Source organism: Thalia democratica, chromosome 6 (assembly GCF_965202585.1).
Source record: "Thalia democratica chromosome 6, ktThaDemo2.hap1.1, whole genome shotgun sequence".
In the NCBI taxonomy this organism is placed as follows: Eukaryota; Metazoa; Chordata; class Thaliacea; order Salpida; family Salpidae; genus Thalia; species Thalia democratica.
Genome location: NC_139170.1, coordinates 24581723 through 24606377, shown reverse-complemented (window position 1 = coordinate 24606377; position 24655 = coordinate 24581723). Strand labels below are relative to the sequence as shown.

The 24655-nt window shown below is 26.2% G+C and overlaps 1 protein-coding gene across 6 annotated transcripts in view; it reads right to left on the bottom strand.

Moving 5' to 3' along the window:
- LOC145838108 (tudor domain-containing protein 1-like) overlaps positions 1-24655 on the bottom strand; it is a 41694-nt gene that overhangs the window by 3458 nt on the left and 13581 nt on the right. For 4 of the 6 annotated variants that reach the window (XM_082945645.1, XM_082945646.1, XM_082945649.1 and 1 more), the window contains 9 exons: positions 22754-22845; positions 21500-21641; positions 16447-16560; positions 14190-14336; positions 10696-10803; positions 8709-8782; positions 7709-7871; positions 5248-5383; positions 2558-2633 (listed from right to left, as the gene is read on the bottom strand). In XM_082945645.1, coding sequence (XP_082801771.1) covers positions 2558-2633; positions 5248-5383; positions 7709-7871; positions 8709-8782; positions 10696-10803; positions 14190-14336; positions 16447-16560; positions 21500-21641; positions 22754-22845 — 1052 coding nt within the window. The remainder of the gene's footprint in view (positions 1-2557; positions 2634-5247; positions 5384-7708; positions 7872-8708; positions 8783-10695; positions 10804-14189; positions 14337-16446; positions 16561-21499; positions 21642-22753; positions 22846-24655) is intronic. The other 2 variants (XM_082945647.1, XM_082945648.1) reach the window with 2 other exon arrangements.

Here is a 24655-nt window from a genome sequence, read left to right as displayed (position 1 = left end):
AAAAATAATTTAGTAAACCTTGCTTTATTTTGCATTTTTGCAGAAATTCCTAATTATCTTAAACCGCATCTGTTAATTTTTTCACAATTATATTTACAAGACTTGCTAATTAGTAGTTACTTAGGCTATCTTCAGCAATACTAAGATGCTATGCCGTCATTTAACTAGACTGCACCGCTTGACCATCACAACAATCCATGTGAAAATATGTGACCCGGTTCTTCCTCTTTCGCACATTCATTACAGTGCGAAAGTACTTAAGTACGTTTGGTTTTAAAATACAACAGTTCATCGAAAATAAAAACGAAACCAGCTCGCAGATTGTCATATGAACTTTTGTTAATGGAAGACTGGCTTATGTAGTACAATCTTGTAGATTCGACTTATATGCTAATAAATATATTGAAGTTTTGACAATAAATTTTTAAAGAGCTTCACAATTAAGGAGCCTTTTTACTTGTGATCATCGCACTAGCGTGAAACAATTGTTAAGTAATAAACTTTAAAACAATTTAACTTTTGTCATAATTGTATACGATAATAATCCAGAAAAAAAAATTCAAAATTTTAACCAATTTAACCAACCAAAACCAAGTTTTTTTTTTAACTTGTGAAAGGCTGCTTTATATATATATATTCACATGTAATTTATGAAAATATATATATATGAGCAATTTTTCTGATCTAAATTGACATTTTAATATAATAACTTTTTTTATTTCCAATACTACTAGTATAATGGTAAACTTCACTACAACTAAAATAACAAAAGTAGAGCTTGCAGAAAGCAAAATCTAAAACGAACTTAGAATTTGAGTAAATGCTTAAGTTTTGGTTATTCCAAACTCTTGCACTCAGTCGAGAAAATGTGCCTAACGTCTTAGTAATGCGACAGTTTATTTTTCTGTCCAATGATACATTTAGCGCAACATCTAAGGTAAGGTATACAAAGTTTTTATTTTACATTTAAGATGTCCTTGCCATTGATTTATGATAGAGCATCTGTTCCTTGGCTTAGGACTTTAGTTTTTTTAATTTTTATTTAAAGGCCGAGATCTAAGCATCCTGACGAAAACTTTAGAGAAGATAAATTTATTTACCTACACAGTTTTTACCAGAAACTTTAAAAAGGTTAACGTCCTGTGATTGTTTCAATCCGACCTAAATCCCTTGTTTTTAAGAAAGTTTATTATTTTAGTACTACTATATTAGTATTTAACTGTAATGTCATGTTTAAAGAAAGAGTTCCAATGATGTAGCAAGTCGGTCGGTATGCCGTCACTGCCTGGTGCTTTCCATAAAGCCATGTCAGCAATAGCGTTACTAAGTTCATTAAAAGTTGGTTCGCTATCGAGGTCATCGAGGTTGGCAGGCTATCGAGGTCATCGAGGTTGGCAGACTATCCATATGGTTAAGCATATCATAAGTTACAACTTTCTGTTAACAACAAGGAGATAAAGTGTTGGAAACATAGTTTTTAATTTTTTTTTTTAATTTGAAGATAATAAACACTTCTACCTAATTGTTCATTCCTACTTTATAAGATATATCTAGCTACACTTTTGTGAGTCCGATTGCTTTCCTAATTCCTTCATTAACTGGTTTGGTTTCTCCTTTCTCCCGGGTTGCCAAAGACTTTGAGTTTTTTTTGTTCAAGGTTACCTGAACTTCTTCAAGGTTTTTAAAAGAAAAAAGTTTTTTTGTCCACTTTTAGTATAAAATAAAAGATGTAAAACTGTATTGAATAGCATGTATAAAAGTATTCAAAAAAACAATGAAAAGCTACTTTAGAAATGTTGATACGAAAAAAGTACAGCATATATCAGACTTTTTGTATCTGATCAAAATTTCCTTATTTTACAGTAAAATTGTATCAAGTTCCAGGATTCAAGGTTTCATTGACAACCCTTTCGTCAGAAGCACCTTGAATACTAGCGCTAATATTTAAATTAAAGAACTCAATATACAAGCCTTTTTTATCAAAAAGATTAATTAAAATCAAGTAACAAGAGTTCTAACACATTTATGTCCTGGACAAGACGTTAAAAGGTACCCGAGTGGTGTGCGACTCGATGACCAAAAGGTTTTTCCGCGCACCAGGTCCCAGGACTGAATATTTTGAGCGATTTGTTTTTTTCGTTTAATATATATAAAAAATATACCACAGATGTTTTTGTGTCAAAACTTTATTCCGACTAACGGCGTTTCACGGCTCTCAAATAAATTTAAGAACAGATCTACGGAGTCTCAAAAAATCTCTAAGAACAGCTCTAATCTTTGAGACTCCGTAGATCTGTTCTTAAATTTATTTGAGAGCAGTGAAATGCCGTTAGTCGGAATAAAGTTTTGACACGAAAACATCTGTGGCATATATTCCGATAAGCTTAGCTTATCAGGATCACCAGGATTTAACGCCTTTTAACGTTGCATCTTATAAAAAAAAATATATAAATATTAAAACTTAAGAACTTATATTTTTAAAGTTTAATTAATCTTGTATTGACCATATGAGCCATTTTATAAAAATAAGTTCTGTTACAACTTTTAAAATACTAACTTTCTATAATTAGAGTAGTAAGATTTCATCTTATTTTGAAGACTATCTAAACTTTCTGGCAAAAAATTCTTGAAAACTGAAAAACAGAAAATTATAGTTAAGTAACACTATATTTTAAACTAACAAAAATCTGTATTGCATTTATTTTTTTTAATTTTTAAAGCTTCATAAACTTTAAACGGTTTAGATTTTGTATACTTTTCGGTGAAAATTAACGAAAGTAGCTATCAATACTATATTGAAAAATTCAAAAAGTAAGTTATTATTTAAAAAACATTGCACACAACAAGATCTTTAAATTCTAATAATTTATTTTTAATCTGATTGTTTTTGAAAAACTTAGGATAAAATAATTGTTAATATAATATAATGATTTAGACTAAATTAGTCATTTTCTAAGAAAGAGTTTAATTTCTAAACGTTTTTGCAATGAAATTTATAACTACTTATACAAAAATATTATAAAAAAAGTGTATACTTATTTTTTATTATTCTTTTTATTAACTATTTCTTATAGTTTTTAATCAACGAATCGAATTTTAAGAATATCTATCAATAAATAAGTTAATGGCATTCTATAAGATACACTCTAAGAGAAACACACTTTTTTAAGTTAGGCTTAAGTTTTATGTTATTATACAATATTATATTTAATTGAGCATTTGAAAGAAATTTTACTGTTAGAATTTTTTTTCAATTTATGCAATGCTTCAAAATAACGCGGGCTGCTTTTTTTAATAAATCAAGCCTGAATAAGATTCTTTCTGGTAAATCTTTAGATAAGCACTATATCTAGAAAAGTTGCCAACCCCTAGTATAAGTGCTTGGTTATTTATTTTTTCTAGGAACATTAGTAACTATTTTTCATAAATAAAAAATGACATGAAAAAGCTATAAACGAAAGTTCTTGTTAAATTTAAAATAAGAGAGATTTAGAGTTTATTTCCCTGAAAGAATAAGTAGCTTCAAACCCTAAAAATGAGACTTGGTAAGAATAACTACTAAATAATTTTTAGTTTACAAATATTTTTTTTAGAAAAAACCCTACACTTATACTACAAAAACTCCTTTGATTCGTTTTCCAACAAAGTTAATAAACCTGGTATAAAATAAGACTTAATACTTAAATTACATATTTCCTAGTTTTTTCTAATTGGACTTAGATAGCACTTGAAAAAAATATGTATTTCATTCATAAAACAGCTTTAATTACTTTATTAACACTTTTGAGAACAAAATTCATAAACTGATTAAGATTGAAACATATGATGTTTAAAACATTATGTAGGAAACACTTTAAGACAAATAATATTTTGTGTAATATTTTTTGAATAATCAATAATTCAGGGTTGCCAAAGGTTTTTCGAAAATATTTTCCAGGTTTTCTGAATTTCTTCGAGGATTTTAAAGTTCAAGTTTTTTTTTTGTCCATCTTTAGTATAAACTAAGTTTAAGCTTATAAGTTGTCTTAACTAGTATAAAAATAATGAAAAGATACTGTAGTGCTACTTTAAATACGTTTTACAAAAAAATAAATTCTGAAGTACAGCAACCTACCAACTAGGTCTCTCTGACGGTATGGGACACACTTTTTAGCTGAAAAACGCTGTGTTCAAAATTCAATTTCGTTTTACTTAGACATAAAAACAAAAAAACTTTAAAGTATTTATATACAACTTTTATGTTTTAAAATAAGTTATACTGGATTACACTTTAATATATTAAAACTTAAGGAACCATAAAATAAGTTATGAACTTATAATTTTATATCAGATTAAATATTTAAAACAAATATTTATTTCGCAAAAATAACGAACAGCACAATTTAATTTTGCATTACCTACGATTAAAACATTAGAATATAAAAATACTTAAAAGTCATATAAAATTTAGATAAAGAAATAATGAACAGTGCAAATAAGAACCTAAGTGACCTGATATTGTGGTAACCATGATAAACACATATAAACAAAATAAGCAAAATTTAGCTTATAAAATTAATAAAGTTGTTAAACACTCTTTCTTAATTCCAATACTGCCAATACTGACTATAGAAACCACAATCTACTATGAGCACCACACCATTTTGTTCTTTACTGATGTGTTTTCTACCAAGACAACAAGTTAAATGCAAAAAAAAACACTTAATATTAAGTAAGCAGGAGTAAATTTTTTAACCGTTAAATATGTATTTTGAAAAATCACAATTTGAAAAATACATGATCATTTTTTTCATAAATGTTTATTTTTTAGGAACTAGTAATAATCTTTTACAAACTAGTAATTAATTATATGTACAATCTATATAGTTTTTTTAAGGTTAAAGGAAACACAAGATAGATTAAAAAACTTTGTTGGTTGAATAAAAATGTAATTATAAATATACAAACATATTAAACACGTTTGTATTAGGCTTAATGTATGTAATTGAAGACAAAAAATGTCTAGGTACGCACCGCCGGTTGGTTACGCACATTTGCGCGGTGTTCATAGTGCGTACCTAGTTGGTAGGTTACTGTATTATAAAAAATCTATATGATATATATTTTTGTTCTTAGTCAAAATCTCAATAGTTAACATTTATAAATTCAAGGTTTTTTGCGTAATTTTGTTCAAAAATCAACGTACTTCAAGGTTTTTTACCTAAATTCCAGGTTTTTTGGCAACCCTAATTATATATAAAAAAAAACTTATAGGATGTGTTGGAACATTGCTACAAATTAAATGACAGTGAACATCAGTAGATTGTTGATAATTGATGACTCGAAGCAGAACGTGCTGGTCATTTTGAAATTTTATTCTAGGAATATCATGCATCCAAACCCGCTGTAATTAATATTGAATTTATGAGGATATTTCAAATATTGAACGTGAATATTGATTATAAATCTATTATTATTTTATGTTTTAGAAATCTTAAAAAAAATTAATAATACAACCGTTTAATGTGAGATAAAATTTTACATACATATGCTGTAAAACAAGCTCAACTTAACATTAGGGTTTTATCAAACAACTTCGATCATCAGACCACATGCATTCGGTAGACTGAGACCTAGGTTTTGTTTGTATTTAAATTCTTCAGTCAGTCGTAACCAAAAAAAACCTTCAGTCGAAAACTTCCTAGTAAAACTGACAAACTGTTTGTAGATTGAAAACTGCAGGTTTTTTCAGCAGCGACTCACTGACAAGTTTCAATAAAAACAAAACCCGGCTCTTAGTAAACCGAATGCATGTGGTCTGATGATCGAAGTTGTTTGATCAAACCCTAATGTTAAGTTTAGCTTGTTTTACGGCATATGTATGTTCATACTTTGGCTCTGATATACTTTTCTCGATGTTTTCTTTAATAGAATCTCTAAACTCATAAAATTTAAAGAAAATATTAAAACTGCATCAAATTTAATACTAACAGGTAATTTAAAACTAAAAAGTTGACATTATATATTATTATTTATTTACATTAACTAAACGTCTGTAATCGCTATCTGCCCTGCGTTGTGATAATAGTTAATAAGTTTACAAAATAACTAGTTGTAAACACTGACAAGTTTAAATTTATTAAAGCACTATGACGTTTGCTTAACGACGAATTTTTAATACAAAATGCTACTCTTGTTGTAGCAACGGTCAGTTATTGATGAACTCTGGTTGATGACATCTTATTGAATTGGAACGCTGAGTGGATTGCAGTTGAGTGTTTTAACTTTTGTAAATTTGTTGCTTTAAAAGAAGTACCAAATTATAGATTAAACTTTGTTGCTTATTAAAGAAATTATTGAATTATTCTTTAGCTTTATCAACTTTTTGTATAATTTTACTTGAGTTAATACGTATTTTTTAAATCACATTTGTTATTAAATATTGTTAATTAAACTGTGCTGTGTAACTTATAACCGGTTGTTTTTAATTTAAGCTACTATTTAAGTGATTACTATACCATTAGAATGATTAAGACTAAGAAGGGCTTAAGACAAAAAAATAAGTTAACGGGTCTTGCAGATACTGAGCCATCAGTATCTGCTGACTTCACTTCTATTTTACAACTAAGTAAAAAAATGATACCAAGTTTTATCTGTAGATTTTAAATAAACTAACTTTATCTCTTTTACAAACTACTGCTATTAAACATAACGAAAATCTATAAGTAATAGTCACATTTTTAAGCTTAGAATTAATTACTCTTAGATTAGAAAACTATCTAAATAATAATTTTTTTTTAAATTATTTTGATTTTCATAGACTGCTTATCAATGAGTTCATTTAACTATAATACAATTAAATAAAAAGGTAGATCAAACCAAACCATATACTATCACAAACTACTATATATATATAAAATCAATTAATTTAGTCACAGACACAAATAATTTATAATTAAGTTAATCTTGTACAAATAATGTTTCTACATATAATCTCGTATGCACAGAACTTTTTCTTTATGTGCGTACTTCGCACAGGTTTTTAAATACGAGAACCTCTGGCTTAAATAACTATGTTAGCTTCTACTTAAACTTACTTTTGATGGTTGTTTGTTCGTTAATATTATTTCAATTCTTTACAATATACTTCAGGCAAAAAATTATAAAACAGTATTACAAATTTTCAAGGATAATGTGGCTTCACAGATATTATATTTTAATTGCAACCCTTTATTATATAAACATAATTTTTAAGAAAGTACAAATTAAAAGTGTTTTTTATAGTGCCATTAATTTAAAAAATATTTCGACACATGATAGCTAACTTTTTGTGTTCAGTTTTCTCATAAATTTAAATATCAAGTAAAATATCTTATGCTAGAATTTGTCAAGGTTTAAAAAATATTTAATTAGTTAAAGAAGTTTTATTACTATAACAATAAAGTGTTACAAGTAACATTTAAGCTTAAAAAAAAAAATAATTAGACGCTTTCTAAAAAAATTATCATGTATATATAAACCCATGTAAAGAAAAAAACTCTATAAACTTGTGGCAATTCTTAATAATTTACAAAGATAAATTTAAAATCAACGAGTTACTAATGCTTTAAAAAGTATTTGGTTAGTCAGATTAAAAAATGAAATATAAGATTAATTGGTAAATGATCAGATTTATATATAAACGAATTTTTAGATTACTTATTATACGAAAAATTAGTATTGAACTAACAAGTTTTTGCGATTTAGTTTCAGCATTATTAACTGTGGTATGTAATTTATTGCACTCATCACCGAACCAACACTTATTGTTAATGTAATGTTGGCAGACTTCTACTCTTTCATAGTTAACTCCTTCTACAGCCACGCATGCGTCGTCAACGTCCAAAACTTGACTATAACCAACGAAAAAAACCTTGATTATCTAAAACTACTCGAAACATATAAAAAAAATTTTTTTAAATAGTAGTCTTGTAAAATTTTGTTTTTACTTCATTTAAAATTCTAAAACTTTTTATGCAAAATGCTTATCTAAATATCTCTTAAATCATTTTTAAAGGTTTTTTATTATATTATAAAACTGCAATAAGTTTGGTTTAAATCTTTTTTATAACGCACTATCAAAAAATCATAAATGAAATTATATTCTAAAATTCGATTTACGTAATTTTAAATTTTGTTTTTTTATAAGACATTCGATAGAAATTATAATTTTACAATTTAACACAATGTTAACTTTTTTTAATTTCAATTATAAAACTTTTGTATTTCAATAAAAAAAACAATATTTGAAATATAAACAAAAGCTTTAACTACACTTAAAAAAGCTTTTACGATTCAATAACTAACTAAAAAGTATCATATGACAGTTTTAAAGATATTCAAAAAATAAATAAAGATTTAATTTTCGCTAGTCTAAACTATAAAATTTAAAAACTTTTAGAGAATATGTATTTTATTATAAATAAAAAATAAATTTTAACAATTTTTTTAGCTATAAAACTGTATTAATTATTGTAAATAAATTCTTGAATCAAGTTCACAAACTTTAATAATCAAAACACATGATAGCTAATATATCTTTATGCTTGACTTATAGATAGATAGTTATAAAAATTTGTATAAAGTTGTTTGAGCAATAACTTATGTATCTTTATTTTACTTAAAAGGTCAAAAACAGTTTAATAAACAATATTTTTTCTAAAGAAACATATGATAAATCAATAACTTACTTGTTTCGTTCACTGTAAAAATCTTCTTTCATAGGATTCCAACGCGAAAATGCTGTTTGAATATCATCTTTGTTCTAAATCAGAAAAAGGAGAAAACTATAAGTTCTTTAAAATTACAACATTAAAAAAATAAATTTATTTAAATTTTACTAAATAGTTGCTATTGCAAAATTTATTTTAAAAATTCCTTCAACTTTAGTTAAGATTTTAATATTTAGCTCTTGATTATTTTCAAAACTAATTTAAGTTACTAGAATAAAGCAAGTGTAAAAAAGTAACAAGCTATACAGGCTTGAAGCAAAGTTTTCAATTTTAGACAGACAATTTTTTACTTTAGACTGATTTAGACTAACATTTTCCTTACCTTTGTTGGTTGGCGCCCAGTTTAGCTTATATCTAGATGAAGCAAGTAACTTAGATTAGTTGTAAATACGTAGCCTACTAACTTTACAACTTTTTAGTAGATCTTTTACTTTTAAAATTTATAATTATTTCATGGTTTTTGGAAAATATTATAATAATTCAATTTTTTGGAAGTTTAATTTATTATGTAAGTGCTATCTACAAACGTATTTATCACTTATTTTTTAGAAAACGAGCTCATTTACTCTTATCTTTCTTAATAACTTTAGGTACATCAACACTGATACACTTTTTTATGATACTCCTCTCTCACTAAAAAAATAGTCACCTCTTTAGAAATAACCCTTAAACGCGTCAATTGAAAAGTACGTAACTGTTAAGGAAATTGACTATAACTAAAATATATTCTCTTATTTCTTTTAGAAATTTTAAGTATTTTTACTCGACATATTGTCAACAAAAACCAAAAGCTTATTAAGAAAGAAACTCACTATATAAAGGGCGACTAAATCAAAAACATACTGTTAAATTTTTTTTTTTTTAGGCAATTGAACTGAAAAAAAATAGTTTTTTCCCATATTTAGTAAAACTATGGGTTTATAAAATAAGTGTTTATAAAGAAAGAGATACACAATATGTTAATCTAATCAAAATAGAAAAAAATTCTAAATTTTTATTTAAACTTAATTTTAATGACTAAAAAACTTATTTAGTCAGGTGGTTTTTTTCAAATAACCTTTTTAAAAGCTGTGCACGCTAGACTACTGAAAAAATTCAAAAACTTAACTTAGTATTATACATTATTTTTTTATGTTTTGAATGCCGTTATAAACAAATATTATGTTAAGAACTGTTAATCTATATTATAATTGGCTTTCAATATGTAATAGAAAAGAAGACAAAGACATTAATTAATAATTTTTTTAAATTATATAAAAAAAAATAAGAATTTTCTACAGTATACTAATTTCTATTAACAGTATGAAGATCACTTATTTAGGTAGCTGTCAAATTTGCACGAGCGTACAAAATTGCACGAAGGGATAACATTGCACGAAGCCATTTTTGCACAGGTTAATTATTTTTTAAATTTTTTTTTACTATTATTGTTACCCCTAAACCTTACCCTCGGTCGGTAGCTTTTTTTTTATCAAATTATTTTTTAGTTTTCTTTTTCTGTTTTTTTGTAATTTTTCACTGTCGTGCAAAAATTTAACTCGTGCAAAATTGTCTTTGTGCAATTGTTGCGTCGTCAGTAGCAGAATTTAATTTTGCGGGCCGTATTTTGCCGATTCCTACCCTAAACCATTCGTATGTTTAAGAAAAGTATTTTAATCTACAAATTATTTACAACCAACATTTATTTTATAGCTTAATATGTAAATATTTTGATAGTTGTAAATTTTATTAAAACAAAATGCTTATCCTAAATAAATAATCAACAACTTAGTATGAGAATGTTTAATTTCATTTTATCACTAACAATAGATAGTTTTCATGTAAAACGAGTATTTTTGAACTAAAAAAAATTACATCTGACAGTCTACATTAGCATTTATCAAAAATTATGTCGTAAAACTAATTTCAACTTTACTAGCTCTAAAAAAACTTAAAAAAACAAAACCTTGTTAGCAAGAATTTTCTCTCTACTTTGGAGAAATGGTGACGCTGTTCTGTCGGCAATTCCCTTTTCTACTAAAACTTCTGATAGGTCTTTAAGTTCACCAGTTACCTAAAGCAGTTAAATATAATTTAAACTTTACAATTTTTTTAGGTTAGCACATAAAAAACAACTATTCAAAATATAAATTTAAGTGTTTGTTAACAAAAGATGCTAGTGAAACAAGTTCACTGGTATATAAAATACACAAATTATACAGTATCCTTATTTTATTAAGCTGACATATGTTTCTGTGTGTTAAAACACTTCAACTGAGCTCTTATTGTTCACTAACAAAATAAATACTGTAAGGAAAGAATAGAAGCTAAAGTAGGTGTATACATCAGGGTTGCCACTCGTTTTTTTCAAACTTTTTTCTAGGTTTTTAAAAGTACACATTTTTGAGTCTTATTTTAGTTTAAAGTTTTGTTTAATGTAAGAAACTGTGTCAAATAGTATAAAAACATTAAAAAGATACTGCAAAGCTACTTTAAATATGTTTTTCAATAAAAAAATTTTTAGATGATGACAAATTTTTTTTATTTATATGATAGATTTTTCGGGTCAAATCGAAATTCAACTACTGAACATGTGAAAATTGTTAAAATTCCAGGTTTCTTTAGTTGTTTAGTTCAAAATTCTAAGTTTTTCCTTTTTTTTTTTTCAAAATTTCCCAAATTCCAGTTTTTTTTGCCTAAATTGTCAAATTCCAGGTTTTTCCAGGATTCCAGGTAAAGTGGCAACCCTGATACATGTATACACCTATGCTTCTATACTTTCATTACAGTAGTTATTTTTTACAGAACCCAGTTGAAGTTGATTACTGTACAATTTGTTTTTATTTTTATTCTAGTGAAGTTATTTCACTAGGATCTTTTGTTAGCAAACGATTAAACCTATATTTTTGAACAGTTAATTATAAAGTCTAAATTAAATTTAATAAACTAAAATACACAATAAAATAACAAATCATAATATAAACTACTTCATGAATTGGAAGGAAGAACTAATTCAAACTATTAACTGGTTTCTAATCATTGAAAAAAATATATCTAATAATTACGTCATAGAAAAAAAAAATGATATGCATAAACAAGCTAAAAATTTTCGATTTTTTTTCTTAAGTATTTGTACTATAAGTGTCTATTATTACTCACCAGAGACGATAAAATGACTTTATAAATAAATTATTTTACTTGAGTTTTAACACAAATACGCTAGATAAGATTTTTGCTTTACAACAGTATGCTCTCAATCATAATTAAAAGTATATGTCTTATTACGTTATATTTTAAATAAAAGAATATTAGAATAATTAAAATATTTTTCAAATTTCTCCATTTACACTTAACTGAGTTTCAAATTAAAAATAAGCTTTGGCAAAAAACAACTGTTGCATTAAACTAAAAATTGACAAAAGTTATTCAAATGTATGAATCAGTGATGTAGGGGTCCTAATGACTTGATAACTATGGTAATTGAATGTTGTAAATTTTAACCCGCTAGCCGATTCATACTACTAAAAAACAATTCAAGTATTTAAAATTTAATAAAAAGTATCTTTAGATTCCAAGTTAAAAACATCTTTTTTTTTTTAATAGATATTTACTTACAATTATTTTAAAACAACTTAAGAAAAGTTTCACTAAAATCAATCATTAAAAAAACAAATGTGGAGAACCTAAAAATGTTTATAAAGACATAAGATAATACAAATTTTGGCAGCTCTAACTTTTTCTTTAAGTTTTCAATCTTCTGCTTTTTAATTTCATAGATTTATCAGTAAGTTAGAACACACAAAGCCTAGTTGCTAGATTGAAACTTAAACTTTAATACAAGTCAATAAGATTATTAAAATAAATTATAAATGTTATAGAACGAGTGAACACTTTAAGGTTGTTTTAAAATAAACAATATACTGCAACAAATCGTGCAACAATTTTAGTTTATTTATTTAGTACTAAGAAAAATTATTAACGCCAATGTTCACTGCGATTTTATAGAACAAAGGTTACAACTTTCTCAAACTAAATAAAATAAATAAATAAAAAGAAAAACAACTACCAAAAATCTAGATTTTTTTGAAATTTTTAAAGCATTCAATGTTGCCACTCATCTAGCTGAGAAAAATTTCCTGACTTTTCCTGACTTTTTACCAAAATTTTCCAGACTTTTCTAAATCAAACTCTTAAATTAAACTTAATCTAAAATACATAATCTAACACTTGAAACTATATAAAGCTTTCAATCTAATTTTAATACAGGTTAAAAACAACAGTTTTTTGCTGAATTCTATCATCAAACTTCCAGTACATCACTTAAACCATCTGTGTATGATTGATGTTTGTAATAAACAGTTCTATCAGCAAAATACTTGTATTATTACCTTAAAAACACAGCTTGTCTGAAAAAAGACACAAATTTTTAGCATTTACTAGCATGAATGTATCTAGATAAACTAAAGACATATAAGGAACTTTGTCATCTATACATTTTTCAAAAATATAAAGATGTAAAGTATACACATTAACTTGTTACATAAAATACTAAACTAACTGCTTAGTTATAAAGAACTCAATTAATTTCTTAAACAAAAAACACTTTGATTCTAAAATTATGCTAGATAAACTTTTGTGTATATACCACAGTTTCACTATGGAAGTGTCCTTGCTAAAGACCATCAATATTAAAAATCTTACAAAATCTGCTTGTTCAAGTAGGGTACTTGTTTAATATGTTAATAGAAAATTATTGCAGTTTTATAAAGGATATTTTTCTAATTTATACCAGATGAAGGCATTGGAAATATAATTAAATATTTTGTAAATTTCTAGAAAAATTTTGGAATTTTTTTCTGACTTTAAAGGTCTTTTAATTAATTTTTACCATTTGAAGGCTTTGGAAAACAAGGAATTTTGTAAATTTAAACTGACAAAATCTGACTTTCTTTTTTAAATTTTATCAAATTTCCTGACTTTTTTTCAAAACCCCCCATTTTTTCCTGACTTTTGTGATTTTTTAAAAGTTTTCCTGACTTTTCCTGATTTCCTGACTTTTCCTGACCGAGTGGCAACCCTGAGCATTTAATAGTCCACCAATCACTACTTGACGACAAAGATACTGATTATTTTACAAGTCTTACCTCAATTAAATAAGGTTGAGTTTGTTGTTATTTGTTTTTGTCTGTAGCTAAGTTTAAATGAAGGTATTTTAAATGGATTTTTCACTAGTAATGCATTGTAGTTTAATGGCTTAAACTTAGTTTTTAAAACAAATTATAACCATATGTAATTTTTATAACTATATCTTATATAATTGTCACTGATCAGATCATATACTTATATAAAAAAATAATTTATTAAAGAAATCAAAAATACAATAAATTTTTTATCAAAAAAATTAAAAAGCTTCATATTTTAACTCAAACAGTAACTTTATGAAAAATATACTTATAAAACCTTTTTAAAGAAAAGGGTTACATTCACAGGTTTGTACAAGTATCTATGCTTTCCTTTGAATGAGGCAAAAAACTTGTTTCCTAAAACAAGTTCGTCAAACAAGGTTTTTTGTTTCAAACTCCAATCTCCACTTAATGATGAATCTACCTAAAATATTAATAAAATATGCATTAAAAAAAAGATTTCAATGAAACATAAAACAGGAATGCCAAGGTATTTTGAAAGATTTCTCAAGGTTTTCTAAATTTCTTCTAGGTTTTTAAAGGTCACTTTTTAGAATAAAATTAAATTCAAGGCCATAAATGGTACGTAAGTATTAAAAAGATACCTTAATGCTACTTTAAATGTTGTTTTATAACTAATAATGTAAATAAAACAACAAAAATATTGTATAAGATAGATTTTTTACATTTAATCTAAGTTTTGTTTGTTCAATTCCTGGTTTTTCCAGTTTTTTTTTGCGCCTTAATTGTTAATTTTAGGTATTTTCAGGTTTCCAGGTTTTTTGGCAACTCTGATAAAAAGTTAAACAGTTTTTAAAATCTATAGATAATAGTTAAACCTTTTTCAATTTTGTTACGAAAGTATGTTTTCTTTAATAAATTTTAAATATATTTAGATAACATAACAGCCTTTACAATTACTTAAAAATAATAAGCTCTAGACTGCACCAGCACGACCATGAACGGAATTTTCAAAAATGAGTATGTTGTTTATAAGTACGACGATGGACAATAGAAGGTATAAACATTACGTGTTTCACTTTATTTTATGGAGTCACAATCAAAAATTCCTGCGGTCTTTGTTTTTAAAGTTAATCAATGTGATTGTTGCTGATTCTACAAAACCGGTTAGAAGACATGAAACTGAAAAGTTTCTTAATAAAACAAGATCGTTGTCCATACTAATAAAGATTGAAGTTTCACAACAAATCGTTCCCTATCTTATTAACCACCGTGTCATTTTGTCGCTGTGCTAAAGTGACCCTCCGTGTCATTTTGTCGCTGCGCCAAAGTGACCCTCCGTGTCATTTTGTCGCTGCGCCAAATATACCCTCCGTGTCAAAGTGACGTACCGTGTCATTTTGTCGCTGCGCTAAAGTGACGCACCGTGTTGTTTTGTCGCTGTGCCAAAGTGACGCATCGTGTCATTTTCCCTCCTTGCCAAGGTGACGCACCGTGTCTATTTGACGACCGTGTCATTTTGCGATGTACATTCTGACCCGCTCCCGCAGATTTTGGCTTAGAGGGCAACATTTTGCCTGCAGGCCGAAGTTTGCTAATCCTTAGGTTAGATAATGACAACAATCTCTCGTGACTATTTCTACCAAATGAGTTTTAATAATGAAACCAGCCGTAGGTTGTCTAGAAAACTGTCTTTAATGGACGTTCGTTACTGTCTACTGCTAATTGTATAATGGCTAAAACCTCTTAGCTTTGCTGATAAAAGCTGAAAATTTTACTATTAGTAATTATTTAAAAATCAATAAATAGATTCAACATTATTCAAAATTCTAAAAACATGCATGTTTTAAATCTATATTTATTTAGACTAGGGTTTCCCAAACATTTTTCAGGTGAAGAAATTAAAAAAGTTAAGGCCTCCTGCAATAAAATTTCTCAAAAAACTAAACTTAAATACGCCTAAAACCTTTTTTTTTTTGTTCATTATCATCAACTCGTTTATTTCTAGTAAACATTTCAAATTGTAGCCTTATGGCTCCCCTATGGCCCCTTTGCAGTTTATATCCCTTTTTGGGGAAAACCTGATTTAGGATATACATCACTGTAAAAAATAATCAAACTCTAGCTAGATAAAATAGTTAATTATATAAAATACATATTGTAGTTTATTCTTTTAGCAAAAAAAAAAAAAAAACAAAATTTGTATGTCTTAGATCCTCAGGATAGGTGACTTAATATTTAAATTTAATAAATACTTAAAAATTAATTATATATAAAAGTATCAAAAGTACTTTATCAGAAATAAAAAACTAACTGTTGCAATAATAAAACTATGAAGTTTAAAATTAAAAAGTAACATTAAACATGAGTTATATTCACTGAGCTTAATTGTAAACTTAATAATGGCCTAAGAAAAATTTTCAACTCTTAAGAAAAATGGTTATACTTAGAGTTTTAGACTGATTCCAAGTTATCTGTCTGAGCCTAAACCAAAGGGATTAACCTAATAATCCAGTTGGCATAATCAAATGTTTGATTTTTTAATTAAACAAGTTATTTAAGACAAAACTAACATCATTTATACATGTAAAGACTGCTTGAAATGGCAACGTTAAAAACTCTGGTTTTATTTTGCGTATATCTTCTAATTGAATGGTTGACTCATTTCCGTAATCAACATAAAAAACCTAAAAATAATGTGCTATTTTATCAACGTTTTTCTAATACAATAATGCAATTATAACATCTAAATTAAAAAACAGCAAAGGCTCATGAAGCACACAAAAAACAAAATTTTTGAAAACTTGAATTTGACTAAAATTTAAAGGTATAATATTTTGAAGTTACGTTTAAAGTGAATTTACTTACAACACTTTTTCAAGTGATTATTTTATTTATACAATTTTTTGGAAAAACTATTTAAGTTAACGTAGTAATAACATTATAAACCTAACTATACAATTTCAATTGTCTAGTTTGAACGTAAGAACTGCACATTTCGCTGTGCAAATATCTATCTACTGTGTACAGAAATTTAGACACGTAAGGATTTTTTCAATCGAAGTGCTACTGTTACTTAATTTTCTTAAGAAGCATTTAAAGATTTTAAACTAGAAAAGACGTATGAGGTGTCCGCCTAAAGCGTAATCGCACATTTCATTTTATAAGTATAGAAAGAATGCAAATAGAAAAAAAATATTTTAAAAAGTAAACATTTTTTTAAGTTTTTATAAACAAATTAAAAAAAAGTAGTCAAGTTTTTTTATCATAAGGAGTTAGCAATCTTTAAAATGCGTAGATTAAACGGAGTTTGATTTTCGATTGCGTATTGGATAGTCTTAAGCTGATGCACTGTATGTTAGGCATTTGAAAATTAGTAGTTTACGAAAAAATTCTAGTTTCAATTCAATTAAGCCCAAGAATCAATCAAGTTTCAGTCAAATTACTGGTTGAAATTGCTTGGAACTGAATTGCCGATGAATCGACTCTAATTGACCCTCTAAGCTGTTAGAACCTTTATTTATAAATAACTTGTCTGAAAGCAGAGACTGTTAGTATTTATTTAATTTCATATATTTTTTTTACTCTTTTTATGGAGTTCGACATAGTCCGCACTTTAAAAAAAAACAATGTTTAGTTTTTAAAACAAAATTAAATAAATTAAGCAATAATTAACAAGAAACAGTCCGATCTCGATAAAGGCGCACAAAATAATGAGCGCGCAATCAATCAGAAGTGGTGTATGGATGCGTTTAAGGAGTAAAACAGTCAATATCTCTAGTAGTTCGCCTACTTCTTCATCAATAATCACCATCGGTACTTTGTTTGTTTACGTTGATCTGATTTTGTAGAGTTGTTTTTCTGAGCTATCAAACACTTTTAAATGCTTAACAAAATTCAAAGTACCTATGGGACTTAAGAGGTCAAAATTGGTGAGTTCAATAAGTAGGTTCCGCATGAAAAGCGAAAAGAATATTATACTAAAAATCAACCTCCTTATCGTTTCCTCTCCATCTTTAACATTGAGGCCTTTACTAGTATTTAAAGCTTTAAAGTAATAAAACAGTTTTTTTATTTAAAGTTTTATCACTTTAGATAAAAAGTTCAGACATTAGAGATCTTCAACAGTGTTAGCAATTTTTGCTAAAAACTTTTGGTCTCTTGCTCAAATAAATAGAATGATATATTTTTAATAAACTTTAAAATTATTAAGTATAAATCTGCAGTAAAAAAAATAGAGCTAGAGGTTTTTTACTGCAGGTTTATACTTAGCATATGACTACCTTGTTGTTTTGTGTTTTACATTTTAACTTCCATATTAAACACAACCCGTAAGTTATAACTCATTTTAATTATTAAATATTTAAAATATCTGTATGAGATCTTTAATTTAAACACCCGATTGCTCCTTTATAAAACAACAATCAATTATTTTAATAATTATTATATAACGCACATATATGTAATTTAAGTCATTGTGATTTTATGTGTGTCGCTGTAACTTAACTATCGGTGAGTGCTTTATAAGCTTAATAACAAGTTTATTGTGCTTTATTTTCTTAAATTTTAAATTTTTAACTTTTACATTTAAACTAAATCTGCTTCCTAATTGTATTTAACTTTGATTTTGTTATAATTTAGATTTAATCATTACAAACATTTAATATATAAAATATGCGTTATTTCAAGTTGTTTTATTATATTGTCTTTACCGTTGTTAAATTTTATTGATTTACTAATTAACGGTTGTTGTTTCAAATTTTATTCAAAATAGATTACATACTACTTTTCATATTAAAGCGCTTTACTGCTTTCCCAAACATAAAGACTAAATTAACTAACTTTACAATACAAATTAAATAGCTGTCCTAATGTTCATATATATATATATTGTGACGCAATTATAAAATAAATTTTGTTCGAAAATTAGCAACGGTGAAATAAATTTTAATTAGTTATTCTTTCCATTAAATTAAGTGGTTTGTTTATATTATGATTTGTTGTTTTTGTTGTGTATTTTAGTTTACTTTACTTTATTTAGACTTAATAACTACAAATATTATATAGTTTTATAACAGTCGGATTTAACATTAAGTATTTTACCTAACATTAACTATTAACCTCTAAAAATCTGTAGAAATTATTTCATTTTAATTTTAATTAATACATATGTATACACCTACTTTAGCTTCTATCCTTTCATAACAGTATTTATCTTTTTACAGAACCGAGTTGAAGTCTGTTAATTCGTAAACACACAGAAACATATGTTAGTACAATAAAGAAAAATAACTGTATGAAATTATTTTAGAAATTTTCAAGAATTTATACTTGACATTAACTCCAGAAAAATCAAACGCTTATTAATAAAGAAATTCACAATTTAATGATTGAATCAAACAAAAACATATTCTCAGTTTTTTTAATTTGAAGCATTTGAACTGACAAAAAACTGACATTTCGCTAACTTTAAAAAAAAATGATTTGGCCTGACGCGTATTAACCAAAAAGTCTTTAGTTGTAAACTGCGCGCAGTTTTACATACAAATTATAGAATATTATTACTTAAATCAAAACTGTTCAGTACGGTGTACAATAAAATATACCTTTCATATTTTGAAAATTGAAACATAATATAAAGTTAACAACAATTTTTGATTATATCAACTGAATCATCAGAACATAAGCTCTTGGTAGACTGCGACTTAGTTCTTATATAAAATCATAAGTCAGTCGTACTGAAGAAATTTGCAGCCATCTATTTACTAAGTGTTTTTTTATGTTTTATTGTAAAACTACCGTTTGCTGGTATGATCAATGACGTCAGCATTGGCAAAAGTCATCAGGACAAAAGCCTGTACACACCCAGGACAAAGCTTGTTATTAACTTGAGCTTGTCTCATGGCACATTAGACAAGGTTGCCTAAGGCTTTTTGAAAGTTTTTTTCCAGGTTTTTAATCAATTTCGGTATAAAATTAAATTTAAATAAAAAGCTGTACTAAATAGCATAAAAACATTGAAAAATACATGAAAATGGTACTAAAGGTGTTTTATAATTAAAAAAATGTTTCATGATGACAAAAAAAATTTAATCTATATGATAGATTTTTTGGGGAACGGGTCTAAATTGCACGAAGACAAAAATGCACGAGGTCACTAAATTGCACGAAGGAACAAAATTGCACGAAGACGATTTTGCATCAAGTTCAAGGGTCAATTTTGCACGAGTTACATTTTTGCACGTGAGTAGAAAAATAAAGAAAAATAATTAAATAAATAACATAAAAAATATTATTAAATAAAAATTTTTAAAAGTTACGGACCGAGGGTGAGGGTTAGAGGCAATAATGATAGTAAAAAAAAAAGAATAGCTAATAAATATTATAATAATAAAAAAAATTAAAAAATTAATAAAAGAATTAACAAAAAAACTAATTTAAAAAAAAAGTTACAGACCGAGGGTAAGGGTTAGGGCTAACAGTGATAGTAAAAAATTTAAAAAAAAAGAAATTTATAGAAAAATTAACAAATTAAAATTAATTGTAAAAATTAATAAAAAAATTTAAAGAAAAAAAATTAACAAATTAAAATTAATTGTAAAAATTAATAAAAAAATTAACCCGTGCAAAATTGTCTGCTCGTGTAAAAGTGTCTTCATGCAAAAGTGACCCTTCGTGCAAAAGTATCTTCGTTCAATTTTATCTTTGTGCAAATTTATACCCTCGTGCAAAAGTTTCTTCGTGCAATTTAGTGAACTCCTGCAATTTTGTCGCCTCGCGCAATTTAGACAGCTACCCATTTTTGAGTCAAATGGAAATTTTACTACTTAACATGTTAAAATTGTTAAAAATTCCAGGTTTTTCTAGGTATTTTAGCCTAAATTGTCAAATTCCACGTTTTTCCAGATTTCAAGGTTTTTTGGCAACCCTGGTAACATCAGATTTTATATACTAAAGTTAGTATTAAAACTAGCATGAATCTGATTTTTACCACTTTTTGTAAGCATTATTTTAAAACCTTGTTGTAAAACTAATAAATACTAATTAAATCTATTAACATAGAAATATCACATTTATTTTTTAGAAATATTAAACTTAAACTACTTTTTTACTATTTCGTTTTACATAAATATTTTTTAGACCAAAACTGTTAAAAATTAAAGGAATAATAGAAGTCAAAAATAAAAAAACGTACTAGTAATCATTATTATTTATACATTGGAATATGCGTGTATACTAGAACATAAAAAAAATAGTTTTATTCAAAACTTTAGTTCATTCTATACTAAAATGATATACATATAAAACTAGATAAATTAAGAATAATAAAATGGATTCTTAAGGTTGCAAACAGTAAAAAAGGTATCAATGAAAACCTTTTAAAATTGTAAAACTATTCAAAAGTGCGTTTTTAATCGTATCAAACAAACTAACTTAGTAAACAGTTTTTTTGTAATTACTTACAGGTTTTTCTCAACTGCTTAAAATATTTTTCAACTCTTATCAATTAAGTATTGATAAACTACTTGAGCTACTACTAATTTCTTTATTAAAACTTAATTTAATTCGACCTTGCTAATAAAGACTAAAAACAAAGAATTACCACATCAAAAATTTGGTACTAACTTTAATTTTGGTGTTACAGAGATGTTCTTTGATAGTAACACGATACCACACCCCATCATAATCGTATTTTGCAATACATACACAATTAACTGGGGGTATCTCAGCAAACTTTAGAACATCTGTTGAATTCTCGTATACCGCTCTATCAAAAGTTACTAGTTTACCATATGAGCTAACTGACAATAATATGCGCATAATCGAGGAACGCTAACAAAACTATAAAACTTTAAATTACTGAATTACTTGATAGAAATCAAACAAGTTTGTAAATCAGGTCATTCCAAAAATTTTGAAATATTTTTTCTAAAGATGTCTTTACTTAATTAACCTTATAATAAACTAAATAAATTTTAAGAATTGTATTAGGTAGATTAACTTAAACCGACTAAACTAGTACCTATTTAAGTGTCCTTGGTAGTGCAACTATCTATTTCTTTATGTGAAAAAAAATTTAGTGAGTGAGACTTTTTTTTTTTACTTTATATGTATTAAATCTACGTTTCTTAAAATCCTTACCTAATTGGCTTTGCTTTTTTAAGCTAGAAAGTTTTTTGACTAAAAGTAAGTCTTTTTTTTTATACTTACAAAAATATAATATAAACTAATAACAAATAAACACGATATGCAGAGCAACCATGCAATTTTAGAAACTTTAAACATATTACTGTTTTTTTAGTTACGACGTATATACAATTATGTTTGTTACAATAAAACAAAAAAAGTATATACCAATTGTTTGATTTATATATAAATCTTTGTACGACATGAACTTTCAAAATGATTATTTAAAGAAACTCAAAAACTATAGAATGTCATAGAATTATAACTGTTTACTAAACTTTATCTTTAACATTTTTTTTTATTTTAAGACATCACAAGCTATTTCTTTGCAATAAAAATTACCAACAAATGAAAAAATTATTATTAAATAAATACAATAGAAATCTAGAAGCTAAGTATTCAACAACTTCTTTTATTACAAAAAATAATAAAAAAAAACTTAATCAAAAAGAGCTTCTTACTTGAATAATATTTTTATACTTGTTTATAAAACAATTTCTCGTTAAACAAATTTTGAATGGTATATTAGTTATTCTTTCATCCTACTTTTATTTTAAAATCGTTTACATACAAGTTAATAAGTGTACTTAGTAAAAGATAAACTAGCCTTTTAACAGAAACGAAGGAGATTTAAGAAAACTGATTAAAAAATATGTTAAATATGTATAAAAAAATTAAATAAATTTAACTAACTGCATCTTTTTTTCAAAAACTTTAAGCTCATTTTCAAACTGGCTAATTTGAACACAGAAATTTGAAGGACTTACTACATCACTTACAGCTATCTATGAATTGATAGCTTGTTATTAAAGATGAATATTAATACGATTACTAACTGATTATGAAAAACTTTAGTAATAATTAAACATCAACTATAAAAGAAGACAATAGTATGTATTACTTTATAAATTGAAATAAAAACAATACTTTGCTATATCTTAACAAGGATTAACACATTAAAACTAATAAAGAATACAACTTATTTCAAATGCTTTAAGATCTAACGATTACAGATACTCAACAAAAACATCGGCGAAATTCTACAAAGCCTAAGCCTATACTTTCGTATGCCGTGAGATAAGCTCAAGTTAACATAAGGTTTAATCAAACCGATTCGATCATCAGACCACAAGCCGTCGGTAGACTGATACCAGTTTCGCCTTATTGGGACTCATCAGTCAGTCACAACCTAAAAGTTTCATAATAAAAACTAAAACGGTGTCAGTCAGATATAATTGGTATGACCAAACCTTATGTTATGATATATCTAAATCGTTGGAAACTGAGAGATAAAAAATACTATTTTACAACTTAACGCTTAAATAATTTAACATTTCTGTCGTAATGCTGAAATGAGCAACTAACTACACTATTGAAAGCGTACAAAAACTTAGTTTATTACAAATGAAAGACGAACAAAAAATGTTAAACGATTAATTGTAGTTAGACAAATGATAATACGAAGCTAATTGTCTAAAAATAAATAAAATAAATAAAATAAAAATATTGAAAAGAAACATAATACTACATTTATAAACACCAACTTATATACAAAAATTACAGAAAAAAGCTAGTTAAAATCCCACTTTGATAACCGCACAACCGATTATAAAAAATTTAAACTGTATTCTAGTTTTCTCTAAAAAAACTCCCGTAAAATTGTGACTAAAATATTTCTATTTGCTTCAATTTTTGATAGCCTATGTCAAAATGACCCGTGTAAGTTTTTAAAATAATAATGTATCTTGTTTTGGAAAAAGTTTACTTTTTATTTTATTAAACAAAACAATTTTATTACTACACAAAAGTAAAACAATTAGGGTCATTAAAACTTGTTAACTGGCTGAGGGGCTTCAAAAAAATTAGCAATACTTTCAGTCCAAGTTGATAAAAACATTAAAAAAATCAGTTAAGTAATACTTTTCTTCACTAATTAAGCATTAACATTAATGTAAGAAGTAAAAATGTATTAGTTTTCCGAAAACTTATTTTCTTTATTTTGTTTAACTTTTTTTTTGTAGGTTGCAAATGTTTTAATATTTAATTAAAAAGAGATATCCTTAACTATTGTTGAGAGTTATTCACTACAGTAGGGAAATCGATAAGATATGCACGTTAAGAGGTACGCACCGTGGTAAAGAATTTCGCGAAAATGAGTATAGAAAAAAAAAGAAAGGGAAAAATAAGGATTTTTACAGGGTTGCCACACACTCAAGGAATTCAGGGAAACTCAGGGAGTTTTCAAGTTATAGAAAATCTCAGGGAGACTCAGGGAATTTTGTTTCTTTTTTTTTTAACTCAGGGAAGTTTTGGATTCTTCTAAAAATTTCAGGGAATTTTTTTTCTAGATCTAGAATTAAATTTACTTAATCCAATTTTAATATTCGTTCAAAAAAGGTAATTTTATTTATTTTTAAGTGCTTATTTAGAACTCTTTTAGCCTAGCGGCTAGTTCTTCAATATTCTTAACATTTTAATCTTTTAATAAATAATAAAAATTTTAAGGATTTGAAAAAAAACTCAGGGAACTTTAAGGTTACTCAGGGAAGTTTCTGGTCACTCAGGGAAGATTTTTTGACTCAAAGAGTGGCAACC